Source organism: Prionailurus viverrinus, chromosome C2 (assembly GCF_022837055.1).
Source record: "Prionailurus viverrinus isolate Anna chromosome C2, UM_Priviv_1.0, whole genome shotgun sequence".
NCBI classification, from domain to species: domain Eukaryota; kingdom Metazoa; phylum Chordata; class Mammalia; order Carnivora; family Felidae; genus Prionailurus; species Prionailurus viverrinus.
This window is the reverse complement of record NC_062569.1, coordinates 68,318,974-68,343,162: the sequence shown is the minus strand read 5'-3', so window position 1 is coordinate 68,343,162 and position 24,189 is coordinate 68,318,974. Positions and strand designations below refer to the sequence as shown.

The following is a 24,189-nucleotide window of genomic DNA, read 5'->3' as shown; positions in this document are numbered from 1 at the left end:
TTAATAAATTAACATTAAAATTCACTTTCAACTTATTGACAGATACCAGAAATAAGAAGGATATATTTAGCTCATATAAAATTTTTTAAAAATGTTACTTTATGGGATGAGGCTACCGTTTCCTGAATTAGATATGAAAACTTTCTCTTTTTTTTCTTTAACATTTATTTATTGTTGAGAGACAGAGACAGACAGAGCATGAGCAGGGGAGGGTCAGAGACAGGGAGACACAGAATCCAAAGCAGGCTTCAGGCTCTGAGCTGTCAGCACAAAGCATGATGCAGGGCTCAAACCTGCAAACTGTGAGATCATGACCTGAGCTGAAGTCAGATGCTCAACTAACTGAGCCACCCAGGTGCCCCCAAATATGAAAACTTTATGAAGTAGGCTGACTATGTCTTTAAAGTTTGTCATATTATTTATAGGTGATCATAGACCTTCCTATCCTGATTTATATCACTAGCATACTTATATTCTATAATAAATACATGTTAAAATCAGCCTTTACGTACATATGACAGAAAAAAGTATGGTTAGAGAGTAACAGCATCTCTACTTATCTTAATATGCAGTAATAAGTATATGCAGTAATATGCCTATCTTTCAATATGATGTAACAAAATATCTACTTTGATGATTAACTTCCCTTTAAAAGGGAGTCAAATTTTGACAGGTTTATATTGTGTAGTAATTTGCTTTTGAGTAATAAAAACAAAAACAAAAAAGAGAAACTGATAGTTTAAGGCATGCCTTTAGAAACTATAATATTTGTGCTATATAATGAAAAACAATAAACCAAACCTCTCTAGGCAAGACAAAATATAGTCAGCACCATTTCCAATTTCAGTAAATGAAGATATTGAGTTTAATTATACATTTATGAAGAAAATATACACCTATAATATTTCCTTTTCAAAGCATAGGAGGTTGGTTTTAATATCTCATCATCTCCCTTGAGTAGCTCCAACCAACATTCTTTATTACAACATACAATCTCTGTATTGAAAATACATATTTGGGATATTTTCTGGCTTAGCTCATGTCATGAAACATAGTGTAGATCCCTATGGAGACCTCTTGCATCTAGTAACAATAATTTGATATAGCAAGAAAAGAATTTCAAAGTATTTTTAAAAATAAAAACAGGAGCTTTAAATCCATAGCTTCAGAATAACCTCAAATGTACAAACAAGATTAAAGAATATCATTACATTTATTTTGTTAAGTACAATACAATATTCTCATATTTTATCCAAAAAGTATATTAATATTAAAGATACTTGGAAGACACTCAGATTTGCTCATTTAGATTAGAAATCATAGCCAGATTTTTAAGCATGTAAAGATCTCTACCAGAAATTCTATTAGCTCATGAATACAGCATGACTTCAGAATTCAGGAAACTGAATAAAAGATATTTGGTCTCTTCCTTTTTCTCTTACTTTACACAATGCTACTAAGCTATAATTTTTAAGCTATAGCTTAGGATGACAGCTAAAGAGAAATAAAATCATTCTGTATTTTAGTCTGCCTTTCTATTCTATAGTTACCAAATGAATAGATTGTTTTAGTGGCTTGTTTTCAGCTACCATGCTTTAAGAATATTAGTATCATAACACCTGGTGCAACCATAATTCAATAATGACATTTAAAATAATTGCAGATTCATATTTCACAAATCATGTGTTTAAAATAAATGATCAGAATATAACTCCATTAATCAAAGTGATCCTGGTTACTCATTTCTAAATGTAACTAATATTAACTGAAATGGTTAAAAATTAAAATTATTTAAATGTTTTTCATCATTGAAGACACCACTATCAGCCTTTACTCATACCACTACAAAATTGAGTTAAAATTTATAGTATAAGTAAGGGCAAATATAACTACATTGTTAGAATACAAACTATATAAGAATTACTATATAAGAATTACTAGCTTTGACTTCCGGGCTTTATACAAGTACTGCCTTATTCATCAATTTTAATCTCTCTTGTGACACTTTCTCCACATAAATAATGGGAATAAATACTATATTATCCCTACTATTTTCTTTTTGGAATATTGCAATATCCAAATAATTTTATAAAAGATCTCTATTTTGACATTATATAAGAAAAGGAAGGTATGCATATACATTTAAGAACAATATTTTTAAAACCCCTATATTAAAAACATATTAATATTGCATATCCTGTAATAATTAAAGATAAAGAAATATTTTTTCTTAAATTAGGTGGGAAAAACAATGAAATGACTAATAAATTGGTATTTCTTGAGGAAACTCACAAGCAAAATTAGGTCATTTGCTAGTTTCTATGGAACCACAAGTATAAAGTACTTTTTGTTTTCCTGGATTTACTTTTTATACTCAGAGCTTTAAAAATATAATATAGAGGGACAAGATAGAGTTCTTGTAGGTCCTGAAACACAGGCTGCAGGAGGTCAGTGTCCAGGGCGGCCTCTGCAGCTATCTACGAATTTTCTTCAGGGAAAATGATAAGAGGCTTGGTACCTTAGTGGGGGAAGGCAAATATGGAAACCAATGCTATAAAGACAACAAGCAGTTTTTTTGGCCGTCAAAAATGGGTTATATATCCTACTGAAACTGAGTGGCAAAAACACATTTTTGGTTTGGGATATGGATGGAAGCATGGTGCCCCCAAATGGCATCATTGGCTTCACACTATGACCAATGACCCTCCAACAACAAAACCGCCTACTGCTTGTAAATTCATTTGGATAAACCATAAGTACAGTGTGAGTGGCACTCCAGAACAATGTGTACCTTATTCTATTACTAGAAAGAAGATTCAAGAGTGGGTTCTACCTTCAATACCTTACAAGTGAAGACAATGGAAAATAATTTAAACATGTAAAGTATGGGTTCTTCCCGCAATTGCACTTTTACTACTTACTATTAACTTGATTAAAAATATTTGCTTAAAAATAAATATTATAACATATATAATAAAAATATAAAAAATACATAATAAAATATTCTATATGGGTGGAGAGAGAGAGAGCACATTTGGGGTTCCAGAGGAAAAATACTATTAATCCAATAATGTGATAGCAGCTTTCTTCTGCTTCCCCAAATGGTATATACTGACACTTGATTTTAAATGTCCTTTCCTTCTCAGCATAGCTAAAGTGTTTTGCTTTGTTTATTTTTGATTTGTTGTTGTTTTTTAATGTATTTTTTAGCGAGTGGGGAGGGGGCAGACAGAGAATCCCAAGCAGGCTCCACACTCTTAGCCTGGAGCCCGATGTGGGGCTTGAACATACCAACCATTAGATCATGACCTGAGCCAATACCAAGAGTTGGACACTTAACTGACTGAACCACCCAGGTGCCCCTGTTCTGTTTTGTTTAAAAATATAGTTATCAGTCATCATTTATTGAGTGTATATTATTTAAGAATAAAATGCTAATAAAATATATTTAAAAAGACATAAAATGAATACAGGATGTTACATCAATTAAAAGTAAATCAAAGAAATGGTTAACAAGTCATGTGAACTCTTTATGGATAATAGCAAAAAACTGAGGATCAGGCATAAATGAAGAGAAAAAGAATTTTAAAATTCCAAATCATCAGTTCAGAATGGTCGTCCAATGACCAGTACATTGGATGAATACACTTTTATTTCTGAATTTTTTTAATTTGTGGTAAAATACACATAAAATAGAATTCACCATCAACCATTTTTAAGTGTGTAGTTCAGTGGTACGAAATACATTCATAATGTATGACCAATACCCATCTCTATAACTCTTGCAGCATGTAAACTGAAACTCTATACCCATTAAATAAAAACTCCCCATTCCTACCCCAACCTCAGCCCCTAGCAACCACCATTCTATTTTCTTTCTCCTTGGTTTTGATTACTTTAAGAACAATATATACATGGTATTTGTCATTTTGTGACACTTATGTTTATTTACTTAGCATGATGTCCTCAAGTAGACTATATAATAATTTCCTTCCTTTTTAAGGCTGAACAATATTCCATTGTATATATACATGCCATTTCGCTTATTTATTTATCCATCTATGACACTTGGGATGTTTCCACGTTTTCACTATTGTGAATAATGTTTTTATCAATATAGGTGCAGAAATCCGTTTTCAAGACTTCACTTTCAATTCTATGGGATATATATCCAGAAATGGAATTGGTGGATCAAAATGATAATTCTATTTTCAATTTTTTGAGGAACTGCCATACAGTTTTCTGCAATAGTTGCATCATTTTATATTCTCACGAACAGTGTACAAGAATTTCAATTTCTCCCCATCCTTGTCATTACTTGGTATTTTTTATTTTGTTTTGTTTTTAATAGTAGCCATCTTAATGGTGTGAGGTTATGGAGAATATGCTCTTGAACTGTTCCTCCTTCTTAGAATATATCTTGTCCTGTGGATTCCATAAACCATTCTACCTTGGGTGTTTTGTCCTTTCCTTGTAATTCTTGTTGCTCTGCATGAATATTGTAGGGTAACATCATCTGCACCATTGGCAATGATGAAAATATTCTATAATCTGTGTGATCCCATGCAGTAATTATTAGCCATATGTTGTCATTAACCACATGAATTGTGGTTAATGATATCAAGGAAACTAAATTCTAGTTTTATTTAATTTATTTTTAATTTAAATCCACATGTGACAAGTGGTTATTGCATCAGCTAATGCATATAGGATTCCATTTCTTTCTGAGCCCCAACCTCATGTATCCGACTGCTTCCATGACATATTTGTCTAGATGCCCTAAATATCCAAAATTCCACATGTCCAATGGCAAACTCTATCACTTTCTTCAAACCAACTTTTAATTTGGTCAATTCAATAATGTCAACTTTGCCTAAGATGGAGCTATTCAAAGTTTCCTTTACTCTTCACTCTGCTTCATTTCCCATATCCAGTAAATCATATATCCTGTTATTCAAACCTAAAAATGTCTCTTAAATCTGTCTTCTGTTATTCAAATTTCAAACCATCATTTCTCACATACTACCACTGACAACCTGCTCTTTAAAGAACTCTCAAAGGGAGCTCATTGACATTAAGATAAATAAAGTTAATATTTCTTAAATTCTTCAAATGTCACCTTTCTGATAAGTTCTTCAAATCTCCTAGTCAGAAGTATAAACTCCAATCTTCTTTCTTATCGTAACTTGGTCATATTACTATCACCTTTTTTAGTGTGTTATATTAAATGATTTGCTTACTTGTTTACTCCCTGTACCTGCTCCTATGTATTAATTTTTTCAAGTATTTGCTTCATCCTTGGCTTATAATAGGCTACAAGAATACTTAGATAACTAATAACAATTTATGAGCTAAATGTTGAAGATTTAGAAACATGACTACAAAATTCCTAGGTACAGAAGGAGAAATAAGCCTATTTCAAAACATAAATCCATGGAGATTTTTATTCACTTATTAAAGGATTAAGCAGCTAAAATTTATATTGGTATTTCATTCATGTGTAGTCTTAGAGAAATTAGTTTGGCTTCCGTGATAATTAAAAAAACAAACGCTATTTTTAAAGATAATTATAGAAGATAAGAAAACATCTTCAACATCAGTGCAGTATGTGTTGTCCTTTGACTTTATCCTGCATCACCTGTCATTGAGGCAATGATGAATTATACCTTTTAGCATCAATATTGAGCCTCATTCATTACTTTCTTAGGTTCCATGCTTTATATCAAAAAGACAAATGCCAAGATAAAGTCAAACTTTGTAAAAAAAAAAAAAAAACCCAGCTTTTTAAAGAACTACAGGACAACATTGGGAAACTACATACTAGGACTCATAGCTCCTACCCCACATATTAGTGCCATCTATTTATTTTCATTTTTTTAAATCCAAAAAACACCAATGATAGATTATTAACTTTTTAATACTTAGAAATTGTAATTTAATTTTATAGAAATCATATTTGTGATCTATAACAAAGGTCTAGACTGCAGCTACTCACTCAGAAAAGATAATAGATTGCATTACATGAACATTTGTCTTAGATGTATATTATTACATTTATTTATTAGAAAAATAAATATGTGATTTTGTTATAGTGCTGTGTATCCAATTCAAATTTTTATGGGGAGAAATAGGAATATAGTATCTTCAATATTTTAATTATGATGGATTTCTTAAAAATGTTTTAAAATTGATATAATATCAGTAACTGTGTTTTATAATTTTACAAAGTGTTTTTCCTATTTCACATCATTTTTTCATAATTCAGATTGACAGAATTTATACCGAGCTGGGTATTTTTATTCAATGTCCGTTGCTATTTCTGTAATATCACACTAATACCACTATTATTCTTATTGAAACAAAATATTCTAAAGACCTCAATCTTTCACAAATTAAATTTTATATTCTATTTGTACACTAACTTACTAGTGTATTCTCAGAACTTAATTAATTAAATTGTATGCTTTCATATCTAACTTATTTTTTTTTCCTTAAAGGAAAAACTAAATTCAGAAAAAGCAGGTAAGAGTCTACTTTGAAGGTATCAGCACTAGTACTTTTTAATGCATTAATAATTATACTCAATTATATCCATATTGCATTTTCAGAGAAAATGTATGCATCATCTTTTAATCTCACAGAATCCTAGTGAGGAAAGCTGTTATGAGTGTACTCATTTTTGATGTAGAAAATAAAATGCAGTTTTACTAAATAAAATAATAAGTTGGTAACCATGGTAGTAAAACCTCTGTTCCATATCTCCTACTCATGTGCTCTGATCAACCCTACTATATTTATATTTTTATTTTGTTATTGATCAACAAAAATTTGACCTTAAAATAAAGTATCTATAAACTACTTCATTTTATGGTTCCCAGGTTTTCCTGTTGGTAAACTAAGATTGAACTTCTGAAGCACAATTTCTTCCCTTGGCCTAGATCTGCAACATGAGTGGCTACCATAGGTAAACATGATGACTGGGGAGACAGTATCAACATTAGATAAAAATTTCTTTATAAAAAATGTCACAGGACACTTGCTTGTATACTTAGGCATGTTTTATTTCTTCATAGATAAAGAATTCTTTCTAAAATCCATTTAATGGGTTAAATATCTGCCTACATATGAAACATATTTGAAAATAAATATAGAACCTGTGGTAATGTCTGTGCACAAATTTGTGTATTCTCTCAAAGGGTGTCTGATTTCCTGTGTTTCACACTACATACTATATATATATAATATATATATATATATATATTATATATATAGTCAGTATATAGATAGATAGATAGATAGATAGATAGATAGTATGTCAGTATGTAGTGACTATATATATATATATATATATATAGTCAGTATGTAGTGACTATATATATATGTATATATATATATATAGTCAGTATATATAATATATATATATATATATATATATTCAGGCTATGTTCTATGTTCTCCTACTCCCTTCTTAACCCATCCCTGCTTCCCAATATGCTGCTAGGAACTGCACTGTGGCCAAGACATCATGCAGCAAGAATCAGTGTGAGTTTACACCTCTTGTTATATACCTGATATCAATATGGACTCAAAATTATCCATTCCGCAAAAATCCAATAAATTCTCAAAAAAAAGGAGAAAATATTAGTATTCCATTGCCCTAAAATCCTCTAATGTTTCTCTTAAAAATAAGTAAATAAACGTAGACTCTAAATATCCAGAATTCTTGAATAAATACACACACATGTACATACTCTCATCTAAACACATACAAATATACACTAATTAAATAGATAGCTATAGATATCATTTTTTATCTATCAGTCTATCATCCCTATAAGTATTAAGAATATAGTTAAGATCTTAAATACCAAGGACCTATTATTTTCATGTTGCCACATCCAAATAAAAATGGGTATCAAAGGATGGATATATTCAAAACTAAATTAAGACTCAGGAATAAATTGCAAAGCAAAGAATTATAAATGTGGTTAAGATTCAGATATTTTGAGCTTGGGAGAATTTTAAGTAAAATGTGCTCCAAACTCCTCTTATTTCAAAAGTTCAGAAAAAGCAAATGCACAGCTTAAAAAAAAAAGAAAGAAAGAAAGCTATGATAGATCTAGAATATAGTCTGTATTCCGAGTTCATTCTATTGCCACTCATTGAGTTTGTTCATTATATCACATCTCTGTTTATGAAGAGGAGAAAAATAGCCTTGTAAAATTTCACTAAGATGATTTAAGAATGATTCAATCTTTCAACTAAGCATATATAAATATGGATTCTTTTTTGAAATGTTGAAATGCAAAAATTCTCTATAAATTCCAGCCCCCAAAAAGAAGTTATGACACATTAAACAAATAGTTGGTAAAAGTAAAAGTTCATATGATGTAAGGTAATGCCAGAATATTAACTTCATTTACTCCATACTGTACAATTTAACTTTCTCCATATTATAAACTCACAGATAAGAGTTTTAAGCAAAAATATAGGTATGACCATCATAGTGTAAAAACATTGATTATAAATGCAGTCTTTATTTTTTTAATGCAACGACAAAGTACCACCACAAACAACCAAGTATCTTAAGTATTGACACAAAACTTTGAAGATGCAGAAAATCAAAGATGCATTTTATACTGCCCTTAATCAAGGGGTATACTTGAGATTATACCACAAATCTACTTTCAGATTAAGAAAAAAACCTAATTGTTTTATTAAAGATTGGTTTTCATTACAAATCATGTTATTGGTTTCTATGATTTTGCCTGAGAACCTTATCATTCTTACTCCTTAGTAAAATAAGAGGAGGTACTTAAATTTCTTTCAAATACATTTTATAAATGAAAGTATAAATTTTCTCTTGATTGGTTATTTTCCTTTCCTCCATCTATCAACAAAAAAGAACAAAACTTGCTCATGAATGCATTTATCTCCTACCTTGGTAATGGTTTCATGAAGGTGGAAAAAAGGATCCATTTCTTCAATTTTTGTTGCACGTTTAAGGAAAAGGGCCTCAGAGAGAAAACTTGGACCCTGTGGAAAATCAGAAAAGAAACATTTAAGACTCTTCATTGATTTTGTTTTTCAAGTGCTTATTGGATTTTCTTTAAAGATTCAAAAGGACTCTAAATTGCTTTAAGGTTTCTGTTGATTGTTGGCCTTCATTCTACTGATCTAATTAACTAATTGCAGAATACTTATAAATTAAAATGAGTAGAATTCTATAACTTTTAGCTGTATTTACAAAAAACGTTTTTTTTAATTCAGAAGAGATAGTTCTTTGCAGAACCCCCACTTTTTTTCAAATGCAGACTTATATGTAGAGTAAGACACCTTGATGACAAAACCCATATCTGAATTTCCTTCTCCGCTTTATATATTATTTTTATGTTTTAAGGCTGTTAGAATGGAATGTTATTGATAAACATGTTTACCATCTATAAAAGCTCAGGCAAAAGTGTGCATGATATTTTAAATATTGCAAAACTCACTTCAAATCAATAGTAAGATATTTTGCTTAGATTGGTTTCATGGCTTTACATGCTGCCAATAAAATAATAGCATGCTGGTTGTTATCAGAACCTTAGTGTTAAGATGGTTGAAATTAATCAGGAAAACTTAAACCAGTCATTTTGTACTTCCACATGTAGACATATTTCAGGATGTAAAAAGACACAGGATACTGAAAATGTTGAAATCTACTATGGTCTAAATACTTATGCTAAACTAAAATTCCTATATTGAAATCCTAATCTCTAAAGTATTCATATTAGAAGGTGGGGCATTGGGGAGGTGATTAGTTTATGAGGGCATCATCCTTGTAATTGGGATTAGTGCCCTTACAAAAGAGGTTCCACATAACTCCCTATCCCCTTCCTTCATGTGAGGATAGAACAAGAAGTTTGCAACCTGGAAGAGACTCCTCATTCAACCATGTTGGCATCCTGATCTTGGACTTCCTGCCTCCAGAACTGTGAAAAATAAGTTTCAGTTGCTTATCATGCCACTCAGTCTGTGATACTTTATTGAAGCCATCTGAAAGGGCTAAGACACTGTTTAAAATAATGATCTTGTAGTTATCAACATTATTATCCCATGATATGATGCTATTTACTATATAAATATAGCTTTTACTTGAAAACCTGAAGTAACTAGGATTTGTCTAGAAAATAGAAGAGTAGGGGAAGGATATATGTATGTATGTAGACTATTGAATGATTGATAATCTTTCTGAAGGCTATAATGGAGAAGGAAAATTCAACCCAATCTAACCATCAATGACTACAAAAGGGTAACAAATTTAAACTGAATTATATTAGAACTTTTTCAAAAAGCTATTTATTAGAGCAATCCAACAGCAGAACAGACTACTTTGGGATATATCAATGATGGGAAAGAAAGTTAGGATGATGTAGTTGATGGACTCTGAAGTCATGTAGATGACAACTAAAACCAACATACTAGCAATTCCCTATAATCAGGCATACTCTTCACCTCCTATTTTGAACAAGACTGTGATCAAAAAAAGTAATTTAGCTGTTTTCTCTAGTATATATCCACTTTTGGATAATAAAACCATGAATCAACCAAGTGTCTTATGTATCTAGACAAACAAATTACTTATAAAAATAATTGTTTTATATTCCTCTCCTCATTTTGCCCTACAATCTGAAACTAATTTGTCAGAAAGTGAACCCAGCCTCAATCAGTACTCCACTTTTGAAGACTTATCATAAAACCACACAACTCAATCTAAAATATCATAAATGTACTTCCCTAATCTCTCCATTTTGAAAGTCTACTAATAATCAGTGTTACAGGTTGAATAATTCATAAATTGAAGTTCTAAACTTCAGTATTTCAGAATCTGATATTATTTGGAAATAGGTCATCACAGATGTAACCAGCTAATTTAGAATGAGGTCATACTGGAGTAGAATGGGTCCCTAATACAATATGACTAGTGTCCTTATAAAAAGAGAATATCTGGAAATAGATGTGCACACAGGGAGAAAACCATGTGAACAAGAAGACGGAGATTGGAGTGATGATTCTACAAGCCAAAGAACTCGAAAGACTTCCAGAAAACCACCAGAAGCTGATCAAGAGTCTTGAGACAGATTTTTTTTGTCACAGGCCTCAGAAGGAACCAACTCTGATACCACCTTGAATAATGTATACATACTCAATCTGTGGTGATTGTTATGGCAGCTCTAGGAAACTAATACACTTAGTCAAGATGCTATTCTTTCTTTTTTAAAATTTTTTTATGTTTTTATTTTATATTTGAGAGAGAGGGAGAGAGAAAGTGAGCAGAGGAGGGGCAGAGAGAGGTGACCGAATCTGAAACAGGCTCCAAACTCTGAGCTGTCAGCACAGAGCCTGATGTGAGGCTTGAATTCAAGAGCAGTGAGATCATGACCTGAGCCGAAGTTGGACACTTTACCTACTGAGCTACCTAGGCACCCTAAGATGCTTTTCTTTCTCACTGCAATAGGTTTAATAAACTTATTTTTTTGAAGCATTTTGGGCAGTCAACACAGATCTACATTAAATGTTGGCTTTGCCACTTAATAATTATGTCCTTTTAAGCATCTTAATCTCCAAAGCATTAGTTACCACATCTAAAAGACTTAAATAACATATACTTCACAGAGATGTGAACTGTCCAAAGTCTTCCACATAGGTGATATTATATTAGTGGCACTGATGATGAAGCTAATAGTAATAAATATCATAATGATACTGATAAGCGTGGTATGATGTGGTAATTACAGTAGAATGCTAAAGGACTAAAGGAAATCAAAAGAACCCTCTATAATCCCATGACAAACAGTACATAGTTTGCATTTAGACATGTTTATTTTTTTGAAGAGAGATATCTTTGAATTAACTTTATTAAAAGAATGACATGAATAATTTGTGTCATTCATTTTCATTTAATAATTTAAGCATGGAGTCCTTAAAAAGTTTGCTTCGTGAGTAGTTTTAAAAAAACTTGAAATAATTTTATCTTATTAGTTTACACAGCAAAACAAAGCTTCATAAATAGTGCAAAGGTAAAATATCAGCCAGCCTCAGACTGAATGATCCCATAGAAGAGAAAGAGGGAGTTGCAATTAATTAGGTTTTTATTGAACTTTCAATTATTTAGTAGCAGTACATGTTAATTTAAATTATCCATATGAGTCTTATCCTCCGGTGTAATCCCTTTTTCTCTTATTCCTTCACGTATCTTTTGCTATACCATTCTTTGTTTCTAGTGCCAAATTTAAGTATTTAAAAAAACATATATGTGACCCTTCTATATGCCATTTACTCTACTAAATGAAGGACATGATCCTTAAATTTCATTAAGTTTAATCTAATGGGATTTGGACACATAATACATCAAATATCATTGTCTTTGAAAAGATTGAGATACTACCATTCTTTACATATATGTGTGTATATATACATATATACATAAATACATATATATAATTATATTTCTTATATAGGTATTTATATATATTTATATGAAAAGATTAAAAGAAGGATATATGCTTTATGAAGGCTTTCTACTACTATTACCTTAAGTATGAATGATTGCTGTTTAATAATGGCTCCCATTTGTAGACGAAGAGTGGGAACTTGAGCACCATTAACTACTTAGAAAGCACTTTTGCTTAGAACAATTATTGATAGATTAAAATAAAGAAGTAAATCAAGATATATGAAAAACTTAACACTGTATGTCCTCCACATGAAGATCATAATAAAAATATTACATAAGAAGGGATATTGAGATGAAAAGTCTATCTAGGATATGGTGTAAAATCCCATTGGTCTCCTCAGTACTAACTTACTTGTCCTTTCTGTAACATTTCACCATATTCAGGATACCTCCCTTCTTTCAACTCTTTTGTCTAAAGTCACTGATTCGACCCTGCTGGTTTTCCACTTGTATATTACTTTCTATGTGAACTGGATTTCCTTTTCCATTTTGAATGCTACTGTCATTTCTAAGTGGTCTCCTCTCAGTATTCTCTTTTCCACAGGCTCCCTAGTGGTTTTATCTACTGTTCTGGCTTCAACTACCATCTTCAAAATGACAGTTTCCACATCTTTATCTCTAGACTTGATTTTTTTATTTTTAGTTCATTATTTTTGTTTCTTCATGAGATCCTTTGGATATATCAACTTATGTTCCAAATCATGATCATGTATTTCACCAATTGTTGCCTTCATTTGTTATCTTGGATGATAGCACCGTATCTATATTTTGCCTATACTTATGTACATATTTTGAAATTTTATGCCTTTGTGGCTCCAATGTCTCTCACCCTTTGTACCACATAACTGCATTAGCCAATTATCTTCTAATCCATGTATTTAGACAATTTTTTACAAGTTTCTATCCATTGCTATAGTCTAGTTATTTATTACTTTTACCCAAACTATGGTCTCTACTGACTATAGACCAAAGTTTAATTTTTTTTTTAATGTTTATTTTTGACAGGGAGAGAGTGACACAGCATGAGTGGGAGAGGGGCATAGAGGGGGAGATGCAGAATTTGAAGAAGGTTCCAGGTTCTGAGCTGTCAGCACTGAGCCCATGAGGGGCTTGAACTCATGGACTAGGAGATCATGACCTGAGGTGAAGTTGGAGGTTTAACTGACTGACTGAGCCACCCAGGCACCCCCAAAGCTTAAATTCATTAGAATGATATTTCACAAACAGGCCCTAGCCTATCATTTTTTTCTTTCACCTTTAAGCAATTCTTTCTTTCCCATAAACTAATTTGCACCATTTCTGTACAGCTTCTGCTTATATCACAGAAGGCTATTCACCAAACTAAACCCACTCTTACTTTTACTATCTCTATTCCTATACTTAGACTATTTCTTCATCTGCTTGAAATGTTCTTCCTTCATCTGGTTACCAGGCTTCTTTCTGCAATTGTTTCCCTTGATCCTCACCAACCCATCAGAGTTCCTCGTTCCCTTGTCAGTGTTTCCATGTCATTTTACGTTACTTTTACTCATCATGTATTACACTGTGCTTTGTTATATTTCTGTTTTCCTTTACTATACTGTAAGCCTTTTAAGACATGGACTCCCTTTCTTATTAAAATAGTAAAAAATGCTGGACTTTTTGTGTAAGTCATTAATCTCTCCATCTTAGTAGCATCAATCCATAAGGTTGAAAAACGTAAACATGCTAGTCCTCATCTCAGAGAGTTCACGTCAGAAGTAAGCAAATAAATAAAGCATATAAATATGCTCAGGAAGGAGGAAAGGACTATATTACAAGTGGGTTGTGCTTGCTTTTTATTACATTTATCAAGAATTGCTTTTTTATGTAATCAAAAGTTAGAGTTTTGAAATTTAAATCACTATAAGTAGGTGTTTGCATATTGAACTCAATGTGAAATTTCTCTTTTAAAATTTACAACTATTAAGGTTTGAAAGCCACTTCCATAAGTGACAGTAATTTCTTGGAGGGTTTTGGACAGATCAAGTGATATTTTCAAGTGTATGTTGAGGATGGCCCACATAGACAGACACATATATGGGGGATACATTTTAAAAAGATATGATGGGAAACAGGGAGTTTACACGGAATGCTATTGTAGTACTACAGTGGGAAAATGTGAGAGACTAACCCAGGACAGTGGTAGTAAAAACAGAGAGGAAGGGATGAGTTTGATAAATGTTTAAGATAAAGTGCTTGGTAATTAATTGCATGTAAAAATCTTAAAAAGGAATCAAGATTGCAAGTATTTCTAGATTTGATAAAATGAGTGGATACAAATTTCATTACTTTAGAAAATATAGAAACATATGAAGCTTTAGGACAGAAAAATTAAATTTTAAACATTTGAAGTAAGGTATTTGTGAGATATTCATATTAAGTTATCCCAGAAGACGAGTGACTGTATTATTCATGACCTGTTTGGTTCAAGACCAACTTCTAAACTCAAATAAAATTAATTTAAGCATGCACATAGTAATCAAAATGTAAAGAGGACCATATGTAGTAGTCTTTGAAGTATATTGAATGTAATACAGAACTTTGAGTGATAGTGAGATCTCTGAATGGCACTGATATTTAAGAAAAAGTAAAAACAAAACCCATGAAAATATTATCGATAGAATAATCAGAGAAAGTAAACAGCAGCATATGAGTTTGATTTTATGGCAGTCAAAAAGGTAGAGGATGTCTGGAATGAATAATCAATGCCTCAAAGGAAGTAAAGAAATATAGTAAGATGAAAAGTATCCATTAAAAGTAGATTTCATTAAAAGTAGATTTCAAAGATTCCTGGTGTCTTTTGTCAGAGGGGTCTCTGTGGATTAGTGGGCACAGGAGACAACACAATCAGTTGAGGAATAAATGTGAGAAGTGAAACACTAACTATGAAATTCTATTTCATATAGAATAACTATTATTCTCTCCAGAAATTCAGGTTAGGTTGAAAAGTTAAAAAAATATTATCATGGCATAAAGAGAGTGAAAGAATCAAGGAAAAGTTTTATTTGTTGTGTTTTAGACAGGATTGATGTGGACATATTTTGTGGGCATATTGTGAGAGAAAGCATCCAGAAGATAAGAAGAGATTTTAAAAGACAGGAAAATTTTAGGGAAATAAATAGATCATAGTCTGGAATGGAAGAAATTAAACGCTCAGTAAAATTACCCAGAAAACAGAATAGAGGAGCCATTGAAGAGAAAGGTGTTGAAATGAGGGTAGGATATAAATATGATAGAAGACGGTGTTAGTACATATACAGAGGTAAAGAAAACACTCAAAAGTCATATTTAATTCATTTCTGGACTAGACTGAGTTGACTAAACTTTAATGTACTACCATACCAAATAGACCCTTTGCATGTTTCTTTTTAGAAATAACCATTTAAGGAGCACCTTGGTGGCTCAGTCAGTTAAGCATCTATTCAATTTCAGCTCAGGTCATGATCTCAGGGTTGTGAGATCAAGTGCCATGTCATCAGGCTCCGCGACCTGCTTGGGATTCTCCCTCTCTCTCTGCCTCTCCCCTGCTCTCTCAAATTAATAAGTAAACAAACAAACAAAAAACTTAAAAAAAGAAATAATCATTTAAAATATTTAATTCATGTAGGTTTAATGGGTGTTGATCTAAACAAAAACATTCTGCACATGCATTTTCTATGTAGTTGGCACTTAATGAACATGACCTGGATGAATAGAATAATATTAAACACACATACATATCTTTAAGGTGGGAATTATTATGATCCTCTCTTTATTATTTATTTATTTATTTATTTATTTATTTTTAGATGAAATTTATTGACAAATTGGTTTCCATACAACACCCAGTGCTCATCCCAAAAGGTGCCCTCCTCAATACCCATCACCCACCCTCCCCTCCCTCCCACCCCCCATCAACCCTCAGTTCTCAGTTTTTAACAGTCTCTTATGCTTTGGCTGTCTCCCACTCTAACCTCTTTTTTTTTTTCCTTCCTCTCCTCCATGGGTTTCTGCTGAGTTTCTCAGGATCCACATAAGAGTGAAACCATATGGTATCTGTCTTTCTCTGTATGGCTTATTTCACTTAGCATCACACTCTCCAGTTCCATCCACGTTGCTACAAAAGGCCATATTTCATTCTTTCTCATTGCCACGTAGTACTCCATTGTGTATATAAACCACAATTTCTTTATCCATTCATCAGTTGATGGACATTTAGGCTCTTTCCATAATTTGGCTATTGTTGAGAGTGCTGCTATGAACATTGGGGTACAAGTGGCCCTATGCATCAGTACTCCTGTATCCCTTGGATAAATTCCTAGCAGTGCTATTGCTGGGTCATAGGGTAGGTCTATTTGTAATTTTCTGAGGAACCTCCACACTGCTTTCCAGAGCGGCTGCACCAATTTGCATTCCCACCAACAGTGCAAGAGGGTTCCCGTTTCTCCACATCCTCTCCAGCATCTATAGTCTCCGGATTTGTTCATTTTGGCCACTCTGACTGGCGTGAGGTGATACCTGAGTGTGGTTTTGATTTGTATTTCCCTGATAAGGAGCGACGCTGAACATCTTTTCATGTGCCTGTTGGCCATCCGGATGTCTTCTTTAGAGAAGTGTCTATTCATGTTTTCTGCCCATTTCTTCACTGGGTTATTTGTTTTTCGGGTGTGGAGTTTGGTGAGCTCTTTATAGATTTTGGATACTAGCCCTTTGTCCGATATGTCATTTGCGAATATCTTTTCCCATTCCGTTGGTTGCCTTTTAGTTTTGTTGGTTGTTTCCTTTGCTGTGCAGAAGCTTTTTATCTTCATAAGGTCCCAGTAATTCACTTTTGCTTTTAATTCCCTTGCCTTTGGGGATGTGTCGAGTAAGAGATTGCTACATCTGAGGTCAGAGAGGTCTTTTCCTGCTTTCTCCTCTAAGGTTTTGATGGTTTCCTGTCTCACATTCAGGTCCTTTATCCATTTTGAGTTTATTTTTGTGAATGGTGTGAGAAAGTGGTCTAGTTTCAACCTTCTGCATGTTGCTGTCCAGTTCTCCCAGCACCATTTGTTAAAGAGACTGTCTTTTTTCCATTGGATGTTCTTTCCTGCTTTGTCAAAAATGAGTTGGCCATACGTTTGTGGGTCTAGTTCTGGGGTTTCTATTCTATTCCATTGGTCTATGTGTCTGTTTTTGTGCCATGATCCTCTCTTTACAAATGGGGAGTTGAGAACCAATGAGTTCCCCACATTAGCCCAAGGTGATACCATAAGTAAGCGGTACAGCCTGGATTCAGGCCCAGGTTTTTCTGACTCCATAGCCCACACTTTCATTCCTATGCCATGCCTACTCTTTACTGCCAAAATTCTCCTTAGCCAAAGATTTTAGTTGTTTGAATTTAAGAGAAAAAGGATGACTTCTACCACCTCTTGTTACAATTTCCTCTAAGACTTAATCTATTCAACATAAACAGCATAAACACTATGTACCATTAAAGGGTATAATCAAAGACTCCCTGCTTAGACTAAATAAAGTTGAACCTAAGAAGTCTCATGTGCACTTCCCTCATTGCAAAATTCTCCTTTCTGCAGTAAGAGAATATACACATCAATACTTAAATTTAATATGTGAAATTAAAACACTTGCAGGCTTTGAATGGCACTGACATTCATAATGTGCTGGGCTGAGAAAAAAAGGTAATTACAGTCATAATTTTGAAACATAACATTCTCATTACTATTCAAAGTACAACAGACCTCAGATAATGTGGAGTTTAAACGGAAGTGTAACAATCCAAGGGTCAAATGTGGAACAATATTAGGACATTACTTTCTGAATTCATTCATGTTTTTTCAATTCAATTATTTTTTCAAGTTCTAGGAAAGTCCATAGCATTGGCTTTGTTGAAAATATTGAAAATATTCAAGGTGCCTTTATAGTTCTATTCATATTGATACAGCATCCTAATTTTAGACTTAAATGAGACATTAGAAATCTTAATTTAACCCAGATACATGAGTAAAACATGTAAAATTAACATGGTTAAATAATTTTCCAAAAATTGCAAAACAGTTTTTGGAAAGCCAATACTAAAAGTTGCCTCTGTGTGTGTGTATGTGTCTGTTGTGTGCACATTCTTTAAACATTTTGCATTTTCCTATAAAGTACTTTTAAGAAGGGGATAATAATTGTAATAGGTCTTATAGATGCATATCATTTAAATGAATTCATGAGGAATTTTTGGTCTTAAAGTTCTTAAATGCCAACAAGATACTTTTATAGGATCCAATCTTCATATTTTAGACTTTCATTCAGCTAATTTCCTTTATATATCTTTCCCTCTTTCACCTCTTAATCATCGAACGTGTGCCTGTCTTATACACACCATGCATCATTAAATAGTCTGTGGTTATGCTTTGTTTTGTTTTATATCACACTTTCTAGACAGATCAGGAGGCAGGGAAAGCTAAGTTATAGCAACAACAACAACAACAAAAACAATAAAAATATGTTCTTAGCACAACATTTTACAAATTAAGGCATTTCCTAATAAATTCCTTTAGCTAATAAATTGATGGTAAATAATTAAGATTAGGTAAAAAGATCCCACCAAACTATTAAACTTTCTTAATAAACATTAATTCTTCTATATAGTAAAATAAATGAGTAGTGCTTATTAATACTTCCATAACTGTGCTACTGTTATAAATAAAAGAATAACATCTGACAAAATACATGCTTTAATGACAAGAGGAGCAGTACTAACAATATTCTTATTAACATAAATATAGTAAATATATATGCATTAAATAAATACAATAATCAATTTTAAAATACCCATATTTATGTGTTTTATATATTTTGAATAAAATATATGAATGTATTTATATTATATAGAAATATGTGCTGTTTATATAAAAATACATAATATTTAATATCTGTCTATAGTAAATAAATGATAAATAATCCTTATATAGTATAATAAACATATAATAAATACATAAAACTAATAAATAGTATTGAATGCTCAACAGTATTTATTGAATGCTCAACAGTATTTATTGAATACTTGATATACGGCAAGTTACCTAAATTCTCTGTGCCTCAGCTTTCTCATCTGCAAAATTAATTGTAACAAAATCTACTCGTAAAAGCATAAGGATTAAATGAATTAATATATGTACAACATTTAGAATAATGCCTAGAACTGTTTATCTAAGTAGCAACTCTGTCAGAAAGGTATTATTGTCCCCAGTTTGCTGAGGAAGGAAATTGAGGTTTAAGATGAAGGATGAAGAAATTTGCTAAGGAAATACATTTACTCATCGGCAGGATTTTAACCTAAACACAGGACTTATTCACTCTCATTAATGCAGTGGCCATTAAATACCAGTTCATACAGTAGTGTTGTAGTCCAGTCTATACAAAATTAGATAATAATGTTGCAGAGTTCTTTTTTTCATAAAATTAACTATATGCTAATTAAAGACCTATGTTAATTTTTTTTCTAAAATTTTGTTCTTTCAACTATCATCTGATATTAAAACATTTTTCCTTTTAGGAAATAAATTGAAAGTAGATGGCAGTTGTTTTTTATTTGTTTTGTCTTAATGTACTTAACTGGTAAATTTAAAGTATGTCAGTCTCAGTATTTTTATTTTTTGATTCATTTCATGTATCATCAAAAAAAGGTAAAATCTAAGAAGTATTGATTAAATCCTTTAGGTTTTTTTCATCATATCAGATTTAGAGATAGAAGTATCTTCAATGAATTTATTCAAAATTTTCATGGTTGCATACCTTGTGTGAGAACTGAAATTTCAGCTTCGGTCAGTTGGGCCTTATACATGCATTTACACCTACGTCACTCTATCAAACTGTACAATTCCACTACTTCAATAAGATACAGCCTAAGAAGGTTAGTAGGCATCTTCATGAATGTAAAACAATAAAAATAAACTACTTACCTGAAATATGTCTTATAATTTAAGCCAGAGTTCCTAAATATTTTTAAGCCAAGTACCACTTTTAAATAAACATTAAATATCTTGACTATTTCAGAGATTCTGGCATGGACACTCTATGTGAGTAAAGTATTAGGGAGGGATGTCAGGATCTTATACTCTCCTTTAGAACCACTTGCAAGAAAAAGATTTGTATTTATATGCAGATTTTCCCCAAGGTAAAGAAAATGTCTACAGATAGTTATACCCTAAATTAGAGATCATGTCAATCCTTATGTTCTATAATATGCACTAAAAATATTTTATGTATAATGAATAATAGATAAATATATAATACTAATAAGGCATACTGCAAAAAAAAAAACCCTCAATTAATTCTTATAAAATAGCACATACTAGTTTATGATTACTCCACTTTGTAGATGAGGAAACTGAGGCACAGTGAGTTTAAATATCTTGCTCAAGCGGTAAAACTGGGAAGTGAACCCAGGCAGTACCTGTGTTCTTAACCATTCATTATAAAATATACTGTCTATGTAATTACTCTGGGGCGCCTGGGTGGCTCAGTCGTTTAAGCATCGGACTTCCGCTCAGGTCATGATCCCACGGTTCATGGGTTTGAGCCCCACGTCCGGCTCTGTGCTGACAGCTCAGAGCCTGGAGCCTGCTTCAGATTCTGTGACTCCCTCTCTCTACCCCTCCCCCCGTCATGCTCTGTCTCTTTCTGTCTCTCACAAATAAATAAATGTTAAAATATGCTGTCTATGTTTATAATACGGTATAGTATTAACAAACATTCCTTAGAGTCTTTACAGGTGAGAAAAAATGAAATCCCTGTTCACTTCATATATATTTCATATATGAATAAAATACACAACTGTGCATAATGTTGTGATTTAAAATCTTTGCTGGCCCAGAACCTCTATTTGCCTGGGGAGTTCATCTCTTCTTCAGTAATTTTAGATCCACACACTCTTCTATTGTATTTCAGTTTTTAAAACAGACTATATGAAACTAAAACTCCCCCAGATATTTTGGATCCTTATACTGACTGAATTAGGCAATAGAGATGTTATCTCCATTTTCATATGAAGTTTAAATAACTGTGAAGTTAAGGAGGCAATACCATAAACTCAAGTCATTGCATGTTTAGCTGAATGTTTTTTTTCTTTAACTACCTTTCTTTTGGGAGATAGATAGTCTCTTAAATATCAGATGCACTAATAGGTGATTATAAATTATTTCACATCACCTGGAGTTCTGGGAAAGGTTCCAGGAGGAGTCCCTACGGAGAAGGGAAAGGCACACATGGACCCCCAGGGCAGCAGCTACTTACAAACACTTCTAACACATTTCAGTTAGGGCTGGTTCAGCTCCAGCAGTGCATCCTGGCTACACAGGAGGGTAGGGTACCCCACCCAGTGGCATTGTAACAAGATTAATATTGTATGTCTCACTGAGAATGCAGCAGGATTTACACAAATAATTTGTTGCAAGGTAGAAAAAAGGAAAAAAAAAAAACCCTCATTCTCAGATCTTGGAGGGAAAGAAGTTTTCTCAATAATGAGAAATCCAAACTTTAATATGGTCTTTAGTAAGACCTGGTCTCTCTGGAAAGGTCTCAAGTCAATTTAACAACAGCATTTCTTTGAGGTCAGAGCCTGTTAGCCTTCTGAAAAGCTTTCTGTTGAACAGTCAGTCAGTGCTTTTCTCAGGGCTGTATTTAATCAACTGTGAAAGAAATGAGGGATTTAAAGGTCTTAAAGTTAAGGGCAAAAGAATCTAAACATCAGGTTAAGAAGAAACAAATACATTATTCAAATCCTGGGAGAGGTGTTCCAGTCCTTCAAAGTCCTTTTGCTAGAAATAGGAAGAGATTACCTATACAGTCATGATCTCATGTTCCATAATCTGAGTGAAAACACCCAGGGAAATTAAGCCTGGAATATTAGCCTATCTGAAATTTTGCCATTCATTATATTACTCTTACTATTTTAAAATATTTTCTTCTTTCTTTCTTTCTTTCTTTCTTTCTTTCTTTCTTTCTTTCCTTCTTTCTCAAATACTAAGCCCAATGTAGGTAAACTTGGAGAGAAATCAGAGGAGCATAATTCTCTGAAGAGAAACGATTAGTTGTTTAAATCCATCCCAACCTTCCCCCATTTCCCTTCTATCCCATCCCATTGGCATTTCATTTAACAACATATGAATGACTTCACATTAACACAGTCAGATATCCCTGGAAAAATTACATATTTCTACTCCTGTTACTACTTACTAAAGGCTAAATGAAAGTCCTTATTTCCCTATGTGTCCCAGAGAGTATAGGTAGATTTAATTTCAGGACTGAAAATTACTTCTGGAATATCTTTAGTTTGGTGCAATGTTTTCCTTTAGCTAAATGCATTCATTTTAATCATTCATTCCATTTATTCATTTTGAAATCAATAAAAACACAGAATTAATTCTGCAATTCACTAAAGCAAAAAAATCCCATTTAATTGAATAAATAGGCCTGAAAGAAAAGAGCCATTGTAGCCCTTAATGGATAAAACATGTATACTACATTCGTCTCTTGGTAAAAGTCTCTAAAGACCACAAAGTTTGAAGTTTGACTTCGAAAAATTATCCAACCCCCAACACAGAACAGACTATTTCCTTTATGAATTAAAATATAAAGAAAGAGAATATGCTTTTGATTTCTGATAGCATCTTTCTTTAATTTTCATTTGAGAATAATCAGTTACCTCTATTTTATCCAGTCCTCCTTTGAAGATAGTGAAATTAAAAAGACATTGATGTTCTATCTTTCAAACAATGGGTCACTTCTGATTAAACTTTGATTGAACATTAGACTTCCAGACTTAAAACAAATTGCCTCCTTTTGCTGTTCAATTTGGACCCAATTTCCTGCTGCCCTCAGGTCACTTGATGGTAATTAATTGATTATGAATCAACTGAAGGGAGATTCAAATTGGAAAAAAAAGAGAGAGAGAGAGAGAAAGAAAACCTGTTTTTTTCTTTTAATTCACGACCAACATTTTATAAATGACTCCATTCTCTCTCAGGTTATATACATATATATTCATCATTTAACAAATTTTACGTTTATAAAGTATTTTTAGGAAATGTTCAAATTTTCAAATGTCAAATTTTACTTCACTTTAGATTATTATTTGTCTTTGGGAAAAGTTTTAATCAAAAAACCATACCATACTCTACAATTATTAAGTTATTTCATTGTGATTTGATAGAGTAACCAAATCTGAAGGTAGCACTAATTCTCACCAATCTTTTAATACAGGCAGTATGGTACACTATCTTAAGTAGGAATTTTGGAATTGGGTTTGAATTCTGTCTCTGCTGCTTAATATTATAACTTCAAACAGGCATTTTAGCTCTCAGACACTGTTTCTTATGTATATAATTGAATCTTGACATAATGTACACAGAGTATTGTGTATTGTTACTATTATATTCTTATAAATAACATATATTTTTAAAATACCTATTTTTTTTTTAATTTTTTTTTTCAACGTTTATTTATTTTGGGGACATAAGAGACAGAGCATGAACGGGGGAGGGGCAGAGAGAGAGGGAGACACAGCATCGGAAACAGACTCCAGGCTCTGAGCCATCAGCCCAGAGCCCGACGCGGGGCTCGAACTCACAGACCGCGAGATCGTGACCTGGCTGAAGTCGGACGCTTAACCGACTGCGCCACCCAGGCGCCCCTTAAAATAC

At 32.5% G+C, this 24,189-nt stretch overlaps 1 protein-coding gene and 1 pseudogene across 11 annotated transcripts in view; one reads left to right on the top strand and one right to left on the bottom strand.

Moving 5' to 3' along the window:
* The window catches only part of LOC125175059 (NADH dehydrogenase [ubiquinone] 1 alpha subcomplex subunit 12-like), a 90,983-nt pseudogene extending 88,130 nt beyond the window's left edge, over nt 1–2,853 (top strand).
* The window catches only part of NAALADL2 (N-acetylated alpha-linked acidic dipeptidase like 2), a 1,352,594-nt gene that overhangs the window by 155,294 nt on the left and 1,173,111 nt on the right, over nt 1–24,189 (bottom strand). For all 11 annotated transcript variants that reach the window (XM_047875457.1, XM_047875456.1, XM_047875458.1 and 8 more), the window contains one exon: nt 8,941–9,036. In XM_047875457.1, coding sequence (XP_047731413.1) covers nt 8,941–9,036 — 96 coding nt within the window. The remainder of the gene's footprint in view (nt 1–8,940; nt 9,037–24,189) is intronic.